The 19,680-nt window shown below is 52.8% G+C and overlaps 1 protein-coding gene across 1 annotated transcript in view; it reads right to left on the minus strand.

Annotated features, from left to right (window-relative positions):
- The window catches only part of TSPAN15 (tetraspanin 15), a 48,131-nt gene that overhangs the window by 7,273 nt on the left and 21,178 nt on the right, over positions 1 to 19,680 (minus strand). The window contains exons 2-5 of the mRNA XM_063102919.1: positions 13,641 to 13,826; positions 11,881 to 11,955; positions 3,944 to 4,039; positions 1,381 to 1,497 (exon numbers count right to left, since the gene is read on the minus strand). Of these exons, the coding sequence (XP_062958989.1) occupies positions 1,381 to 1,497; positions 3,944 to 4,039; positions 11,881 to 11,955; positions 13,641 to 13,826 (474 nt within the window). The remainder of the gene's footprint in view (positions 1 to 1,380; positions 1,498 to 3,943; positions 4,040 to 11,880; positions 11,956 to 13,640; positions 13,827 to 19,680) is intronic.

Below are 19,680 nucleotides of genomic sequence, written 5' to 3' on the forward strand. Positions count from 1 at the left end.
GCTGTTCTCTCCCCACCAGGAATGCCCCTCCCCCAGATACCTGCACGGCTTGGTCCCTCTCTTCCTTCAGGGTTTTACTCAGAATTCACTTTCTCAGCATCTGAAACTGCAGCCCTCCATGCCTCTGCTCTATTTTTCTCCTCAGCATTTACCACCTTTTAACGTACCATCTTACTTCATTTGTTTGCCCACTAGCATGTCATCTCCACGTGGGCAGAGATACCTCTATTTGCTGTACCCCCAGAACCTAGAAATGTGTCTGGCACATAGTAGGTCCTCAACCAATACTTGTTGAATGAACGAATGAATCAATGAATACAAGTTGAGCTTCCACATCTCGACTTGGACATTCAGGCACCACTGCCCAGAGTGACAAAGTTCAGGATCACAACCCCACAGGCCTCTCTGAACACTCTGGGCTCCTCCCCAGCACTCGCCTTGCCCAGAGAACTACCCTAAAATGGCAGCTTAAAATTTCCTAATAAAGCTCCCCTCCTGGGCCAGCGCACTTGGCCTGGCTCCCCAACTCATGGGCGAGGCCCCCACCCACAGCTGCTTGGTTTATGGAATCCGGCAGCGGGCACAGCATGGTGGAGATGTCAGAAGAGAAACTTTCCATGACTATTCGGGGCATGAGTAATTGCAAAGCTCTCCACCTCATTCCAATCCAGAAACCAAACAGTTTCTGGACACATTAGTCAAACACAAGGATTAACAAAGCCTCTTGCTTGTAAGTACACAGAACAGCATCCTGGTGACAGAGATGGTGACAGAGCAGAGAGGATCGTGCTTGGGAGAGGAAGAGGCTGACATGTACATCCTGAGACCCTCTTCCAAGCACTCCATTGCTGATGACCACCAAGAGCTTAAGGCTAAAGTCTACCAGAGACAACCAGAGCTCAGGCCCTGCTCTGCCTCCAGCTGATGCTGCAGAGCTGGCCACCCCCGCTAAGTTCCCCTAGCCTGGAATCCTCCTCTCCCAGCCCTCACCTCCTACAGCACTCCAGAGCACGGCTCTGGTAACAGCTGCCTGCATTTCATTCCTGGCCACCTTGGGCAAGACACCTAACCTTTCAGTGCCTCAATTTCCTCATCTGTAAAGTGGATAAAATAACAGTAAATCACAAGGTTGTGGTAAGGACTAGACAGACTCACACACGAGAAAATGCTCAGGAGGTATTGGCTAACACCCATAAGACAAGACCTCCCCACCCACACCCCCAGATTCTCCCCTTGAGGTTCAGGAAAGCCTTGGCTGTGACCACCACCTCCTGCCTACCCCACACACCGACACCACCCCTGTCCTCAGCCTGGACAGAAAGAGGTGTCTGACCAGCTGGGTGGCCCCCACGCACCCCCACCCCCAGGAGCAGCAGCTACCGTGTTTCTGATGCAGCAGGTGTAGGGCACCCCGCAGGCCAGGGGTCCAGGGGCGTTGCAGTCATGGTACTGGTTTTTGCTCCAGTCTTGGTAGTCTTCCCCACCACAGCACTTAAACTGAGAAAAGAAGCCAGAGGAAAGAGGAGCTGCCGTCATCACTGGGACCCAGGTGAGATGGCACGAAGGGGCTCCACCAGGAGATTGATACAGTTCATTAAGGGCGAGCCACAGGGAACACACGAGACTACAATGTCTGGTCAGAGTGGCATGGCCGCCCAGCAAGTGGTGAGTACCCCATCACTGGAGAGGCATGCAAGCCAAGGCCGGGTGCTTCCTGGTGTGATATCAGGGTGGTGACTAAACACTGGATGGAAGTGTCCTTCCTTGACAACCGGGCTCTGCCTTCTTCATCTTCGTGTCCCTGGTGCCAGTGCTGGAGAGGAAGGCCTTTAAGGTCCCAGAGCCCACGATTCTATGAAAGTTCCTGCACCATAACTGACCTTGTGCTCACCCCACCCTAGGAGCTGCCGTGTCCCAGCTCTCTCTGCTGAGGTGCTGGTGTGTACCAGACATTGTCCTGGGCACTGGAGAGGGTGAGCAAAAGCCGTGCAGCCCCTGCCCATGTGGAACACGTCCCCTGGAGGGAGACAGAGAGTAAGCACTACTGAGAAGGTTGGGGAGGCAGTGCTGTGCGCCCCAGATATGAAGAAATGGGGGAAGGAGAAGAGAGGGGCGGCTTCTTGTTGGGAGGTCAGGAAAGGCCACTTTGGGGAGAAGACATTTCAGCTGAAACATGAACGACAGGAAGAAGCCAGCCCACATGTGCAAGGGGCCCATACAGAAACGAGCTTGTGTTTCAGCAGCAAGTGCAGAGGCCAGCGTGTCTAGAACTGCAAGTGAGATTGGAGGGGACAAGGTTGAGCGGGCAGCAGAGGGGGGCACAGGCCAAGCAATGCAGCCAGAATCAGGAGGGAGCTGCGACTGTGTTCTAGAGTGGTGGGAAGTCACTGGAGGGTGCAGCCAGGGGAGTGCTGTGATAGGAGGTCCTGGTAGAAACCCAAGCCAGATACCCTTCCGGAGTCCCCATGGTGCCCCTTAGGATTATCAGGTCTTGGGACCGGGAAGTGCGTCTCTGTGGTACAGTTCATAGGGCATTTGCTTTACAATCTGACAGACCCCAGTTCAAATCTTCACACCACCACTTCCAGCTGTGTGACCTCAGGCAAGTTGATCAGCCTCTCTGGGCCTCAGATCCTCTGTAAAGCAGGAAGAACAATGGCAGCTTTGCACAGCTGAGCTATGATTACAGAGATGCTGTGCATGGAGCACTCAGAACAGGGCCTGGCACCAAGCAGGTGCTCAGTGAGCATTAGTCACCCTCTAATCCCATCCCAGGAGAAATGAAATCCCCAAGCCAGCTAAAGGCTGGTTCTAGTAAAAACATCTTGCTCCACCGGAGCAGGACTCAGCCCTCCCAGCCAGAGCTGACAGACGCATCCCTGGCAGAAAAAGGCCTTCCAGAGGCTGCACCTGTTGTGACTACAAAGAAGATCTGAGCCAAGGGAGTGGCCACAGTGGGTGGCCCTGGGTGTGGTGAGAGGGTGGTCTCTACTGAGGGCTAACACAGGGGACTGGGCCAGCTGAAGGCCCCAAGGTCATGTCCCAGGAAGTGCTGCCAGGGCTGAGTGGGCCTGTGGCCCTCAAACTCTGCTTGTTTTCATACAGGAGAATGTAATGCTGACCATTGCAACTGACACTTTACTGAGGTCTTACCATGTGCTTGGCACTGTTCTAGACACTTCTCTCCAATTAAGTCAGGGTGATCCTTACAACACCAAGAAGGGACTATTATTATCCCTCCCTATGCAGCTGAGGAACCCAAGGCTCAGGACTAAATGAGACAGAAAGTTAAAAGCCACCGGGGACAGTGGCTGGCCGTACAACTGCTATTATTATTGAACCAACAGACATGGGTGGACCCCAGAGAGAGTCACAGTGTCCCAAAAGGACATGACGATCAACAATACATTCAAGGAAGTGTCTTGGAGGAAAGGGAGAAGTTTTGTTCTGTGCCCCAGTGTGGGGGAACTGGGATCAGTGAAGAGCTTTCTCCCCAAGTGAAGGACTGCCCTTGATTTGACAGGGAGTGAGCTCCCCATCACTGAAGGGACTTGGCGGGGGAGGGGGTTTGGGCCAGGGGAGGTCACTCTCACCTCAAGGAAGAAGGACCCTTGCCCACTGGAGTGGGGGGTACCCTAGGACCCTGCAAGGTGACTTGTAGCTACACCTGACCTTGCAGGGTTTTTTTGGTGGAGGGGGCAAAACAACCGGAGAGGGACAGGTAGGGTGAGGACATTCTTGGGCAGGTAGAGGACTAGTTGAGAAGGGTGCCCCAGCTTTACCACCCCAGGGTCATCCAGGCCCAACATTGCCTCCCAACATGGCCAGCCACCTGCTCTGGGAATGGATAAATCCCCTGGCCCCTCACCCCCACGTTCTTAAGCAAGACCCTGAATGGGGGGCAAGGGGCATGAACATCTCTGACCCAAAGTGCCTGGCTCACCTGCTTCTGGACAAAGTCCATGATGTTTTTGAAGTCCAGATCGTCATAGTAGTTCTCAATTCCTCTTCGAATGTTGTCATTCAGAAAGTCAATGGTCTATTTGGAAGGAGAAATTACATAGGAAAAGGAACACGCACCCCCAGAGTCCAACCCAAGATTTCCCGGAAGTCTGAATGGGTACAGAGCACCGTGTGCCGAGGCAGCCCCCGCCCCACCTGCATGGAGCGCCCCCTCCACTCCCCACCCTGAATGCCCATGACCTCCCTGCCCACATATCCTCCCTGTGCCTCCAGTGCCCACCTGACTCCTGAGTCCCTCTACCACATCTGAGCAGGAGCGATTCACCCCATTTACAGATCAGGCTGCCCAGGCCCTGAGAGACTGGGCCCAGCCTAGGGACACAGGGCTCTAAAGCAGCCACGCCTGCCTGCCCAAGCTGGGATGCAGCTGTCCTGGCTCCCAGCCTGGTACTCTTTCCACCCCCCAGGGACAGGCCTGAACTGGAATCTTCCCTTTGTCCTCTGGATCCCCTCTCCACACCCCTCCACCACCCAATCTCTGTTTTAGAGATGAGGAAACCAAGGCCCCGGGTCGCAGAGCAGGCTGGTTGGGGACCTCGCCAGGGCTGGGATCCAGGTCTCCTGACCTCCCATGGGGGCCTCTTTCTTGCTCACTGCAGCACTCTGGCCCGTGGACCAAGCGGTCCCACTCCTGGCTTGGGCCAGGACAGTCCCCACTGGGAAGAGCGCTGGCATGCCGCCCTATCCCAGTCACACTGGGCTTTCTGGATCAATAGCCTGGCTGTTGTGCTGAGATCCCAGAGCACAAAAGGCCCCACAGCGGGAAAGGGCGGGGGCGGGAGTGTGGGCAGCCCAGCTCCCAGTGTGACAATTGGAGCTTTCAGAGTACAGAGGCCGAGTATCAGCAGAGACTGGGGACAAAGGGGGAATTCTTGGCTCAGTGTGGAGAAAAGAGCTGGACAGTTCCCGGGGGAGGCACCCAGGGTACACAAGACAACAGGGCCCTGGGTTCCATGTCCGATCACAGCTCACAACCCCTCTCTGGGCCTGTTTCCCATTTCTGAATCAACACCATAGGCCTATCTTTTTTTTTTTTTTTTTTTTTTTTTTTGTAGTTTAAAGGTCAAATTTAAATTCAACTGGTTTTTTTTGTTGTTGTTGTTCTGACCAGTAAGGAGATCGCAACCCTCGGCATGGTGTGGTCTGCACCACGCTCAGCCCTATATAGGATCCGAACCCGCGGCCTCGGCACTACCAGCGCTGCACTCTCCCAAGTGAGCCACAGGGCCGGCCCATAGGCCTATCTTTAAGGTCCCTTCCAGCTCAGGATGAAAGACTAAGCTGAGAGGGCTGTCAAGCCTTGTGGTTAAGGACAGCATCCCTGCAGCCACCAGGCCTCAGGCAGTCCATTTAACTTCTGACCCTCCATTTTCTGCCTGCAAAACTGGGAGGAAAATACTCTCTGCCTCAGGGGGATGTCACAAGACTTAAACACACTAGGGGAGGAAAGTGTTTAGCAGGACACTTGCCACACAGTAGGTCCTGGTACTGTTACTATAAATTTTTCTCTATTTTTCCAGGAGACAAATATTACTTCATACCTACCATGTCACCAGTGGAAAATGGCAGTCCCAAGGGAAACTGAAGCCCCTCCTCTTGTCCAAAAGACCTGCGGCAGTGGGGCAGCCTCCGGAGCAGGAGACCCGGGCCACCAAGACAAGCCAGCCCCTGGCCTGGGGGCCCCACAAACACCCTGCAGCCCAGAGAATGAGGTCACTGGTCCAAGCTCGCCCAGCTGGCCACTGGCAAAGAGATGCCGGGACACCCGGCCGTCAAACTCCCAGGCTGGCACACTTTAAGGTGCCAAGATAAGAACCCAAGGTCCAGTTTTGGGGTCATCTCCCTGAACTACCTCCGGTGTCAGGAAGAGAGGAAAAAAGGACGCAGAGATCGCCTCCACCCTGAGGCTCGGGCTGCCCAAGCCGCGCAGTAATGGAGGAGACCGACTCAGGGAAACAGCCCCCACAGCCAGGAGGGAAACCCTCTGCTGACGACAAACAGCAGTTCTGGGGCAGACCCGGGACTGAGGAATACTGGACGTCAGCCCGAGAGGAGGGAGAAGACACAGGCTTTTGTGAGAGGCTCTGAACTCACCAGCCCACAGCCCGGGGTCTGGCGTCAGACCCCGGGGCAGGGGCTGGGTGACAGCTGGCTGCCAGCCAAGGGCCTAGGCAGAACAGAGAACAGCCTGAGGCCCCCAGGTCATGAAGCCTTTCCAGCCTCGAGTGCCTGCTCCTCTGGGTGATGAAGGGACTGGCCAGCCTGCTGGGGTGTAGGTGGGGGTGCCTAAGAAACACGACACCAGGGTGGGGTCAGTCTGCCATCCAGGGTGGGGCAGGAGAATGAGCTCACAGCACCCTTGGCTGAGCTAGGGTCAGGGGGTGGTAAAGGGACATGCCTAAGGCCACGCATGTGAGGATATGTGTGTCACGGTTTCCTTCCACTCTCAAAGCAGCACAGACACAGTCCTGGTCTCCACTGGGGCTGCCCTTGACTTGACAAGGAGTGAGCTCCCCATCACTGAAGGGACTTGTCAGGGGGAGGGGTTTGGGCTGAGGAAGATCACTCTCACCTCAAGGAAGGAAGATCCTTGCTCATTGGGGTGAGGGCACCCTGGAATCCTGCAAGGTGGCTTGCAGCTACACCTGATCTTGTGTTTTTTTGGGGGGAGCAATGTAACTGGAGGGGGATGGGTAGGGTGAGGACATTCCTGGCCAGGCACATGGGCAGACAACTGGTTGAGAAGGCTGAGCTAGGCACAGGGTAAGGACATGCCTAAGGCCGGGCACATGGGGATGAGTGTGTCGTGGCTTCCTCCCAGTCCCCAGGCACCGCAGACACAGTCCTGGTCCACCATGCCCCTCTGCGCCTACCCCAGCCCCTCCACTGAGTCACTTTGCTGAGTGGACCCCACAGAACTGGTAACAGGATGGGATGAGGGCAGGAGGCTCAGGGCAGAGGAGAGGCTAGTGGCCCGTGGGGAAAGGCTCTTCCTCCTCAAACCATCCCAGTCCCTGAGCACTTTCCAAGGGTGCTGACTCTGAGGCCTCTTTGTGAAAATCAGGCTTCCATCTGGTAAGCTGAGCTGGGCCCCTGCAAGGAAAGGAGGCCCTGCAGGAGCCTCTGGAAACAGGCAGGAGGAACAGATGGTCCTGAGATCCTGGGCAGCAGCCGCCCCAGCTGCCATCAGGGGGCTCTCTCAGCATACACTGCTTTTGGCACTGCATGTGTGTGTGTGTGCGTGTGCACGTGTGACAGTGTGAGCACCAGAGAGACCAGTAGTGCACGGAGGTGGCTGCTGTGATGGGGCCGTGGCGGGGATGGAGGGAGTGCATGAGAAAATGAGGCCTGCAGGCTGTACAGTTTGTCAACTGTAAGGTGCTGTGCTAATGTTGACGGCACCAGCGATGTCTGACTACCCCCATCCCCTCACCCCCGCTCTAAAACAGGTCACGCCAGCAGGAGCAGCTCCAGCAAGGACTAGAAACCACCTTTTGCAAAGCCCTGGCACAGCCGCAGAGGGTCACATGGCCCAGGCTAAATGAAGCAAAGAGTAAGCAACGTCGAAGGCCACAGGGTTTTCCGAGCGCCTTATTTAAGCCACCAGGAAAAGCTACGAAGAACTATCCTTTCTAGTTCCTTCTCTTAAATCTAGTTTCAAAGCTATCTAGAGCCTCCCCACTACCCCTCTCTGTGGGTGTTGGAGCGTTTTTAAATGAATGAAGAATGGAAAGGGGGTGGGGACGTGGGGTGGCAGCTGCCCCAGCGTGGGAGGCCAGAGGAGCAGGAAAAGGAGTGCCAGGGGCCACAGCTGCAGCCGCCCACCAGGCCAGTGAGGGCACAGGGACCCCAACATCTCTGGGGATGGAGCTGTCCTGGGAGGCCCTGCTGCTGGCAGCCCACCTGTACCAACGCCGGCCTTGCTCTCATAACTTGAAGGGGGTGGTGTTGAGCCTAAGACTTTCTTCCTTTGTGCCTGGGGCTGAGACAGCATCTCTGGGCTTTCCCCAGTCCCTCCAGAAGTCCCTCCTCACTGCCCCAGACCCTAGCCTCTGCTCCAGCCCTGATATAGTCCCAATCTGGTCACCAAGACTCAAAGAGAACCCAGAGAGCCAGAAGGAAAGAGAAGGCTGAAAGGCTCTTTGGGGAAATGGGAGTCACACAGGTCAATCCCCATGGTGGGGAGGGTTATGCTTCAGTGTCCCAAAGATTTGGGGCCCCCGCCCTTGCTCCCAAATGGCTGTCCACAGTGGGGCACACCAGCTGTGGGAGTCTGGCCAGATCAATGCGGAACTTTCTTGACTTCTTGACCCACCAGCAGCTTTGCTTTGGATGAGAAGGATCTATATGTTCAGGTGCTCAGACAAGAGGGCCATGGTGCCGCCTCCTTTCTCCTGCCCCTGAACTCAAGGTCGTGACAGAGCCATGAAAAAATAAACAGGCTGGTACTCCCCACTGTTCCCTGGCCTGATGTCAGGTGTGACACCCTCTGATCAAAACGAAGAAAGAAGCTCCTCCTCTCCCCAACCCCGATAGTAAAGAGGAGGAGGCCTGGGATGGGGGTACAGATGTGCCAGCCATGGCCCAGGTCCCTCCCATCGTCCCTGCTCAGCTCTGCCTTCTGGGAACACATGGGCAGGAGCTGACCTCTGACACCCTGACACCCTCCCCCCAGAACAAACTAGGACAACAGCAGGTGTCAAAAGGGGTGAGACCCAGACAGTTATGGAAGTCACTCAGGTCCTCCTGCCCTGGCTGGGGTCAGGGCTCTGTACTTCTCCTGCGTCTAATACCTGCTCTGTGCATGGCCGCCTGCTCCTGTACAAGCCAAGAAGCTGCTTCAGTCTGACTGCTCGGTCATGCCTGCCAGGACAAGCCTCACCTGAGGTCAGGGGGTGATGGAGAGTTTCCTCCTCGTATCCAGGAGTCTGTTTATCTTTCACTGCCTGGCTGTGGCCATGGTCTGTGCACCTCCCTGAGAACCCAGCATGAAGTTATTAGCCTAATGATTTGTTCTCATTTGTCAAGAGTTAACAGGTAGCCTGTGGCTCTGGAGGCTGAACTTGTTATACGAGAGTACTTCCACAAGTTCATGGAAAGATTCATATTATCTTTTAATTCTATTTTTCCATGAACTTTTTGAAGTGGCCTCATATTGTTGCACAGGGAAATCTATCTTCTCTTGAGGAAAAAAAAAATGGAATTGGGAACTCCCCTCCTCCTGGAAGCTGGCCTTGATTGCTCCTCACCTTTTTCTCCACCTTACACCACCCCTTCCTACCCCCATCAACAGCCAGGTCGCTCCTTCCCCATCCTCACCGTTGGCCTGTCTCTTGTTTTACAGAGCTACATTGCATTAAAGTTGGAACGGACATTATTTTTCTTTACATGGCATTTCCCCCTTGATTATAAAAAAACAAAGAAAATTTGAGAGCTAGGGAAAGAATATAAAGGAGAGAATAAAAATCACCCCAGTCCTATCCCTCAAAGGAAGTAAGAGTTAATATGTTAATATTTCTATTTCCTTTTGTCTTTTTCCACTTTTTTTTACCCCATTGTGTGGATCTTACTGCATTTACAATTTTGTTCCCCATTTTATAGTTTTCTGAATTATTTTCACAGGCATATGATACTGTGGGCCACACTGAACCCCCAAACAGCAGAAAGCCCCTGAAGCCTCTTCCTGGGCCGCACACCATGACCCTCCTCATGAGAGGACAGCCGATCTAAGGGGAAGGCACACACTTCACAGGCCGAGGTACCCACGGGGTTTGGTGCTAACAGGAAAGTCTCACCCTGACCCGAGCCCACGGCATCCTAAGCTTTAGGACTGAAGGGCCCCTGGAGGTTTCAAAGGCTGGTGCCTTTGTCTTGGCTCAGCTCCCTCACTTGAAAGGGGGTAATGTCATGGCCCTCACTGACCTACAGGACACCAGAAAATGACAAATCAGACCACCTTTGTACAGTACGCTGGAAACTAGAGCTCTGCTCACTTAGGGGAGGATTGCCTATTTAGGCCGTGGATGCTGCTGACCATGAACTGGGCCTGGGCTGCAGCCAGGAAAGCACTAATTCATAAACCCTGGAAAGCTGTGGGCCACGGGAGTCCTGCTGGCTGCACAGCATGCATCCCCATGGGCAAACAGAATGGACATCTCCGTCCCCAAGGCTGCTGCAAAGTGAGCCAGCCCAGAGCAGATGATCTGAAAAGTAGAAAAGAGGAAAAGGGAGGAGCAGGTAGCAAGACTGGGTTGGGAAGCATCCCTGAGCTGCCTCTGCCTTGCTGTGTGTTCTTGGGAGGGTTTCTTAACCTCTCTGTGCCTTGATGACTCCACTGACATGGTGGGAATCTTCCCTTCTCTCCCCTCTCCTGGGGTTCATAAAACAGGAAGAAGACCTCCAGGTTCCAGGAGTGCAGTCATGCCTGGAGTTAAGTCCCATGGCAGGAAGCCTATGCAGACCAGGTGTGGTCCCTGCTCCCACCTGGGCTAAAATACCAGCCACACCCATGAAGAGTTTGGCAGAGGTCAGCACACATTTGAGAGCTCTGTACAACCAAAGGTCTGGGACAGAGACTACTGCCTTGGGCTCAACTTCTGACATGAAAGATAATTTGGCTGCAGCCCTGATACACCATCCCAACAGCGACTGCCCAAGAGCACCAGGAACCAAGCTATCTGGGGTGGGGCGACCAGGGACTGGAGAGAAGCCTGGGCTCCTACAAACATGCCCTGCTCCTCAAGCCCCACCTACAGCACTGAAGCCAATGAAGACAGAGGAAGAAGATTATGGGAGAAAAGACAGAGCCCTGGATTGTAAGTCAGCCCCATTCCACCACTGGCTTGTTGTGGGACTTTGAGCAAAAGGAGCTATGACGGTCCACTGTGTGCAGAACCAGGCCAGGTTCTTCACACACATTCTCTCATCAGATCCACACGCCAAACTCCATAAGTAAGGAATCATGATCCCCTAAGGATGCAAGAGGCCAAGTGACTTGCCCAAACCACACAGCTAGTATGATGCACACAGCCTGCAGTGGAGGAGCGGGAGACAGGAACCCTGAGGACCTTCCAGCTCTTCAGGGCCTTGGTTCTGAAAACCCTGCTGGGCCAAGATGCCATGCATGACTCTCTCAACCAGCTCTTGCCTCATTTCTGTACCGAGCACAACGGTCCTATTGGCACTGCCTCCAAAATACACTAAATTCCCACCATTTCGGCTAAGGCCCACTGCCTCAACTCAGTCCAAGCCCTCATCTCCTCTTCCCTGGAAGACCTCCAGAGCCTCTCAGCCAGATTCCCCATGTCCACCCTTGCCTCACTACTGTCCATTCTCCACTCAGCAGCCAAGTAAAATATAAATCAGATCACATCACTTCCCTGCATAAAACTCCCCAAAGGCTTCTACTGCCTTTAGAAAAAATTCCAGGCTCCTAAACCATGGCCTAGCAGGACCCACCTGGTCCACCCCAGCTGGCCCTTCCAACTGTGCCTTCCACTCGTCTCCCCATCACTCACCCCTTCAGCCAAGTGTCTTCACACTGTTCTACAAAAACCTGTCACGCTCATTTTTGCTGAGGACTCCCTCTGCCTAGACCTCTGTTCCCTCTGAGCCTCACCTGGTTGGCTCCGTTTCATCTTTTCAAGACTGTCTTCCCACCCTCAGCCCAGCACTGTCATGCTACCCTGCTTCATTTTCTCCTTCACTGGTTTACTCATGCAGTGCCTGTCTCCCCCAGCAGAAGGGAAGCTCCCTGCAGTCATCCACCGTGCTCACTGCAGCACCCCAGTTTACAGGCCAGGGCGCACACAGGGCACTCAGTACACACATGGCTGATAAATGAATCCACGGGCATACCTGGTTCCTGAAGATCAAGGCCACCACACCACCAGTGAGCTCCATTATGAGGCAGATTCCAAGGATGTACATAAACTAGAAAACAAGATTCAGAGATTCACCTGGAGGGGGGCAGGGGATGTGTCATCTGCTCCGAGATCAGTGAAGAGAATTGTCTCTGGGGGAGCACATAGCAGCTCCTAGGCCTTTCGCCCCTTCCTCCTGTGAGAACACAGGACGTGGACAGTCAGTCATGCCCAGGAAAGCCCATCTCTGGAGACAGACAGGAAGAATGACTCAGCTGTCCCAGCCAGATTGTTCCTGACATGTGTCCCAGGGGTCCTCAACAAGATGTAGGTAGAAAAGCATGCCCCTCCCCCACAACAAGGAGAGCTGGGCCTTGTTCCAGCTAAGCCACAGGGGACAGGCCTGGCTTGATGGGTGGGCTGGGGCGGTGTTTCCAGCTCCCCCGAGACAGCCCCTCAGAACTGGCTTCCTAGACCCCCCAGAAAGGATGAGGGGGGATGCCTGAAGCTTAGAGGATATGCACGCCACCTCTATCCTTTATCAGAGAACAGGCATTGTCCAAACTGATTCCAGCAAGTTCTGGCCTGAGGCAGCACCAAGACCTGGCTTACAGGGGCTTGCTACGGGTTGAGTGTTGGTCCCCTCCAAAGCTCATGCTGGAACTTAATCCTCAACATGGTATTTGAAAGGTGGAGCCTTTAAGAGGTGATTGGATCAAGAGGACTACGCCCTCATGAATGGATTAATCCATTCATAGATTAATGAGTTCATGGTTTAATGGGTTTATCAGGGAGTAGACCAGAGGCTTCATAAGGAGAGGATGAAAGCTTGTGAAAACACTCTCCCCCCACACCATGTGACAGGACTCTGCAGAATCCCCACCCCAATGAAGACCCTCATCGGATGCGCCCCTGGCACCTTGCACTTCCCAGCCTCCAAAAATAGAAGAAACACATTTCATTTCTTTATAAACTACCCAGTTTGGGCTATTCTGTTATAATCGACAGAAAACTGACTTACAGGTGTTCCCTATGTGAGGGGAGGCAACGAGGTCAAGACCCACGTGTGAGTGCAGAGTGAACAGATCTGCCAACCCTGTACCCCAGCTTTGGGGGGTCACCCCTCACCCCATAGTAAGGGAACGCAGGTAGGGTTGACTCTACCCTGAGTCCAGGATGGGCACATGGCCCAAGCCAGGCCTACCATAGTCCTGGGACAGTGGCCAGAGTTACCAGGAAAGATTTCCTGGGATTCAGAGCTGCAGGACTCAGTGGGCCTGAGGCTGCCAGTGACCACGGCAAAGGGAGCCTGAGGACAATGCTAGGTGGGAGCAATCCCAGCTAGGAGGTGCCTAGAGAGATTGCCCAACTTGCCCTGTGGTGCCATCTGAACCCAGTGTGGGTTTGCTTGTTACATGAGCTAATGACTCACCACCACCTCCATTTTTGTCTTTCCTTGCTCTTATTTGAGCATGGTTTCTCCTTGCAACTTAGGGTCCAGAAGAACACAGAATTTAAGCAAGTAAGAATGTATTCAAATCAGTTTTTATATGCAGAACTGAAGGTGGCCTCGGCACTCCTGGGCCAACATGGTCAGATGGTCGGGTCTAGGAAACCCTCTGCAAGAGCTAGTTTGAGGCAAGGACTGAAGAAACTGAGCTGCCCAGGGGCCCAGGAGCAGTCTCCCCAGCTCTCTTGGGGACTCCAAGGACTTCCCCCCACCTCCCCCCTGAGGAATAGGTGGGGCTGACTCACCACTTGGAGAAGGCACAGGTTGTCACGCAGGGAAGCCAGCACGCCAATGAAGGAGACGATGAACATGACGACCCCCAGGAGGATGAGGATGATGGCCGGGGCCAGAAAGGCACTTTCGAGGGTTTTGTATTTCTGCCGCTCAACCTCTGCATAGATCCCCACGGACAAGACCAGGGCCCCAATCAGCTGCAGTGAGAAAGCAGGGAGTGAGGGGGGAGACGGACTGTGGTCACTTGATTTTCCTAAGAAGAGTTTATCCAGGGGCTGTTGCATCTGCCATTGGTGAGGCTCGCCCCAGGTGGCACAAGAGGGACCCTGTTATGGGCTGAATTATTCCCCCAAAATTCCTCTGTTGAAGTCCTAACTCCCAGTACCTCAGAATGTGACTATATTTGGAGGTAGGGCCTTTAAAGAGGTAATGTTCAAATGAGGTCATTAGGGTGGCCCTAATCCAACAGGACTGGTGTCCTTATAAGAAGAGATTAGGACACAGACACATACAGAGGGAAGAGCACATGAAGACACAGGGAGAAGACGGCCATCTACAAGCCAAGGAGAGAGGCCTCGGAGAAAACCAACCCTGCCAAACTTGATCCAAAACTTGTAACCTCCAGAACTGGGAGAAAACAAATGTCTGTGGTTTAAGCCACCCAGTCTGTGGACGGCAGCCCTAGCAAACTAATACAGGCCCTTTTTGGAGATGCCATTTTAGAAGAGAATACTAGTGGGTCTGGGGAAAAGCCACTGGAACGAGGGTCAGAGAACACAGGTTCACCTTCCAGCTCTGCCACCTGCTAACCCTGGGCCTTGGACAGGCATTTGACTATATGAGTCTGTATTCTCATCTGAAGAACAGGTAAGAAGGCATTTGTTTCTGCCCTGCTCACCCCCATGACTTTTTGCAAGGTTTTAGCAAGATAATGAGGTGGAAACGCTACAAACCTGAAAGCTTGGGGCCATTGCGATGTGGATTCAACAGGCAGGTCACCTAAAGGAGGTCACCCAAGGTAGGACGGACATTTCACACAGTACCATAAACAGGGAATTTACTTTCAGAATGACAACAGGGAAGGCCAAAGTTGGAGCAGGAGGAATTTTGAAAGGATATTTAGGTAGAATCCCTCATTACTATCTTTCTAACAGTGGGAACACTATAAACACTAGGCTCCTTACTGCTCATCAAACACACCAAGTGTGCTTACCCCAGGGCCTTTGCACAGGCTGCTCCTAGTGCCCGGAATGCTCTTACTCCTGACAGCCACGTGGCTCACTCCCCTACCTCCTTCTTGTCTTTGCTCAACTGGCACCTGCTCAGTGAGGCCTTTCGGAGCCACCTTATTTAAAAATGGGAAGTCCCTCCCCCAAAACTCCTGATCCCCTTTTCCTATTTTATTTTTCTCCTTTGCACTTACCAGTATTAAACACACTACATTATTTCATTAATCTTTTCATTGTTTATCTTCCCCACCAGAACATAAGCTCCATGCGGGAAGGATTTTCCAACTGTTTTGGGCACCCCCAGCACCCAGACAGTCCTGACACTGAGCAAGTACAACGGACATTTACGATCGATGTGTGTTGGAGGAATGACAGCTGGGCTTCCCAGCAGACCCCCATGGGAAGTTGAGTCAGATGCTGTGTACCCAGTCTCCCAAGATTCTGACTCTCTCGGACACACATGCCTGGGGGCAGGGAAAAGTCATCAGATAACTAGATTTCTCCGTTCAACCAAAGGCAGCACAGGAGAGTAACTGGAAGCCGTGGTGCTGTCAACTAAGGTCCCCGTAGAGGAAGTGAGGGAAAACGCAGACAAGGTGTTGGCAGAACACGGCTATCCTAGCCAACACCCACAACACCCCGGAGGCCACCCCTCCTGTTACCTACTGTCTACTCCAGCCTTAAAATGACTACCATGGGGCTCTTTATTGATCATCATGTCCTCACAGTAGCCCCCCCAGACCTCCTTCCAAAGAATGCCAGGACTGTCCTGAGTAAAGAAAAGTGCCTGCTTCCCCCTAAACTTTGACGATGACGGGGATGCCAAAAGTCGAACAGACAGACTGAGCTTACAGAGAAACACCGCCCAACAGATTACCAGGAAGCCATCTCTGCTGGGCCCAGCATGCTGCTGTATTTCAAGGCCAAGTGCCATTCCCCTTGGTTTGAAAAGACAATCGAATTACTGAGCTCCATTCCCCCGGTCTAGGAGGAATGCCTTTCCAGTACACGTGGGCCAGGAGGGGCTAAAGGCATTTTAACGAACTCTGCCATTGGCCACTTATTAACAAGTTGGCCATATCAGGAAAATCGTGAGTGATGTGACATCAACTGAATTTCCCACTTGGGTAAATTTTTAAATTTATAAGGCAGGATACATATGCGCACGTGTGTACACGCATGCATGCACGCACACCTCTCTACAGGAAAATGGTGATCACAGGAAAAACCCACCTTTGATAGAGAAAGGTTAACCAGAGGCTATCTGGCCAGTCATGCTCCAAAACCCAGAACATGGTGAAATCATTGTTCAAGACCAGCCTGACCTCATGGCCCCTCTAAGAACACGGTGAGCAGCCTTTAGAAGGCCAAATGCCCCCTCCTGAATTACTCTGCCTGTAAGGAATCGCTCGCTAAACCCTAACCCTGAACAAGACAAAGAGTCCAGAGACCCTCCAGCTCCAAGATGAGGATCATGGGTAAACAAGACCCCACAGAGCACTGAAGTCTTCAGAGCCCAGGCATGGAATGAATGAAATATTCAAGGACATAGTGTACTTGAGGGGAGCAGAGAAGGGTTTCATCTTCTGTCTTGGTGAAAAGTATAATTCTCACCCTGTCACAGAATGAGCACAACTATTACATCTTAATATTTTCGGAATCGATTCCATATACTTTTGAGAGTTCAATGTTTCCTGCTGGGAAAAAAGTTCTTCCCTGGCAGGATGGGGACGTGAGCCCTGACATCTTCCCACCCCACCCCCAGCCTGTCCCCATGCCTCCTTCCTGTCTGAGGCTGTGCTTCTGGGCTAAGGTACTCTGCTTTGGAAACCATCCCCCAAACACCAGAGCTGTCATCAGCCCAATTCTGAGCAGAGCCGACCCCAGCCTCTCCATAAAGGCAGTCAGTGGCTTCTTTTATTTTTACAAGCTCCCCAGAGCCCTGGGACCCACTCCAGAACAGCCTGGTCGGCAGAAAACAAAACTTCCCTCAGTCTGATCTCACTTGCTCCTGTTATAAAGCATTGCCATTTCCTTGCAACATTTCCAGACCACAAAAGCCATGGGAAAAGCTCCCGTGTCAAATGCAACCTCCCAACATCCCCCCACCCCCCACACTGTGCACCACGTCATCACAGGCCCTGTTTCTCCTGGTCCAGCCAACGACAGTGCTGCCCCCCAGCCCTCCCAGCAGCCTGGCAGGCACTCCAAGGTGGCTCCCCACCCAGCAAGGATGACCTGGGCTCCTCTTTAAATGTTCCAAGGGGCAGTGGGCATGAGGAGAGGCCGACGTAAACCTTCCCAGGAACTTCAACATTCCCAAATGATATTTACATCTCTGATGACATCAGTTTATCCATCTGAGTATAAAATTATCTGTCAAGCCAGCATGCAATCCCGTCGGCTCCTCACTGCTAATTATAGCCCTTCACCAGGCAGCTAGTCACTCCAGCTTCAGTGCAGGAAGCAAATGGCTCATCTGTCAAGCAGGACAGCTTCAGCTGAACAGGGCTAGGGGTGGAGGGCACACAGCCATGCCCATTTGGGGCCAAAGAGGGAAAGAGCATGTTGCTGTCAGCCCGTAGGCCAGGCCCAAAAGCCCAGCTTTGCAACCACGCAGCATCTTCAACAGGCTGCAGAGGAGCCCTGTTGCCCAGCATAAACTGGGCCTGAAGGTCCCTTCTGAGCCCTGCAGCCTGGAACCCAGCTTCCTCCTGTGCAGGGAGAGGCCCAGTTCCTGCAGCTGCTGGGCAGCAGGAGGCCCTGTGAGGCATTCCAGCACCTGTGTCTCCTTCAGAAGCATCTGGTCACTGGTCCCTGGCTGACTCACCCCAGCTGGGGCCATTCTGTGCTTAAAGGGGACCTGCAAGGCCCATTTTCACCCCAAAAGGCATATACCAGGCTCCTGTTATGTTCCAAGCCCTGTGTTGGGCTCCAAAGGGTTACAAGGGGTCAGAAGAATAGACACGGGGCAAGGTCGGGGGAAGGAAGAGGAAGAGAGTCTGGAAATGACGGTCCCATGGATGGAATTCAGGGGGTCTTTGGCCTGGGAATGGAGGAAAAAGTCACACTTTTACTTTGTTAACCTCTAACTGAAATATTCCTTCCATTTTGAATGTAGGCAACAAACCACAGCAGTGTTAACAGCACCTGTGACCTTGTCACCAATAGAAATAATGTTACTGTTATTGCCAGTATCTTAAAATATCATTTATATTCCTCATTACTTCAAAATTACGGTAGCATTAGGCTCACAAGATCTTGTGACTTAATGCATTGATCAAGAAGCACATTATTACTACCTCTCAAATTTCGTCTTATAAAATTTTAATAATTTTATCTCAATACGTACGGGTGCAGCCACCAAGAAATTTACATATTTAATTACATAAGATGAAATACAGAAGATTCTAAAGAAACCATTATTTCTTTGGAATCCGGTTTCTTTGGAATCCTGTGTATTTCATCTTATGCATTTAAATATCTTCCTCTGAGGCGGGGTCCATAGGCTTCCCCAGAGAGCCAAGAGGGTCCCTGGCACAGAGGAAGAACCCTCGGTCCAACTATGGGAAGCAAGATATAATTCCTACCTTTAGAGGGGCAGGGAGCTCTTGGAATTTGAACAGAAGTGAGGGGCCAGAGGGAGCTGTCAGAACATCAGGATGGGCTTCCTGGAGGAGCCAGTGTTTCCTAGAAAGCCTAAGCACTGCTTTAGTCTGGAACTAACTCCTGGGGCACTTGCCCTGGGGCTCCATGTTGAGCCAAAACAAAGTACTTTCCAGTGTTTCCAGCTTGAAAAGAGGTGAGAAATAGCTAAATTCCAAGGACTGAGAGAGATTTTGCATAAAAAGGGCTCGCACGGCCCCTGCCACCGACCCAGAGAAACCCCGAACTTCCCCTCTCAGGAGCCCACCCTGTAAACAGCCACCTGCTCAGCACCTTCGGCCCCAGCTTCTCTCCTGTACAAATCGGGCCCCAGAAGGGGCAGGAGAGGTGAGACAGAGGAGGTGGCATTCTGGACCTCCACTTAGCTTCATGCCCTTGGCCATGGCACGTCCCCTCTTTGGGCCTCATTCTTCATCTGTAAAGTAGTAAAGCCTGCTGCCATTTATAGAGCAATGACACTGTGCCATTATCCTGCAAGCACGATACCTGCATCATCTCCCTTCATCTTCACACCCAAGAAACGACCAACCTCACTCTACAGACAAGACCCATAGAACATCGGAGAGGCAGAGTCAGGATTCACAAATGAAGCCTGTCTGGCTGGCCTGCCACCAAGGCTACGCTGGAGACCCGGGAGAGAACTGATGTGAATTATCTTTGCAAAGCACAAAGGTGCCAACAGAACTTTCTGTGACAACAGCAATTCTTGGTATGGCAGCCACTGGCCACATGTGACGAGCTAGCTCTTGAAATGTGGAGCGGGTGCCTGAGGAACGGAATTGTTTATTTTACCTCACTGTAATTAATTTAAATTTGACCACGTAACTAGTGGCCACCGCATTGGTCAGCACAGCTCCAGGGCATCTCTCACTGGGTGTCATCCTCGCCACTCTCACAGGGCTCCTTCCTGAAGGTACAGATTAACCTTATTAAAAAGTCATGTGCCTAAATCATCCTGCCACTAGCTAGAGAAGCCACCCACTTCACTCAGGGGAAAACAATCTCTTCTCCCACTTCCCCAAAGCAGCTCGGTCCCTGTTGTTCCACTCACCCTGCCCCTAAAGAAAGCAGCAAAGACCAGGGAGGTCCTGGCAGTGCCCCCAACCCAAACTGATATAGAACCTGTTCTGTCTCCCCGAGTGCCAGCCCCACCTCC

This window comes from Cynocephalus volans, chromosome 7, assembly GCF_027409185.1.
Source record: "Cynocephalus volans isolate mCynVol1 chromosome 7, mCynVol1.pri, whole genome shotgun sequence".
NCBI classification, from domain to species: Eukaryota; Metazoa; Chordata; class Mammalia; order Dermoptera; family Cynocephalidae; genus Cynocephalus; species Cynocephalus volans.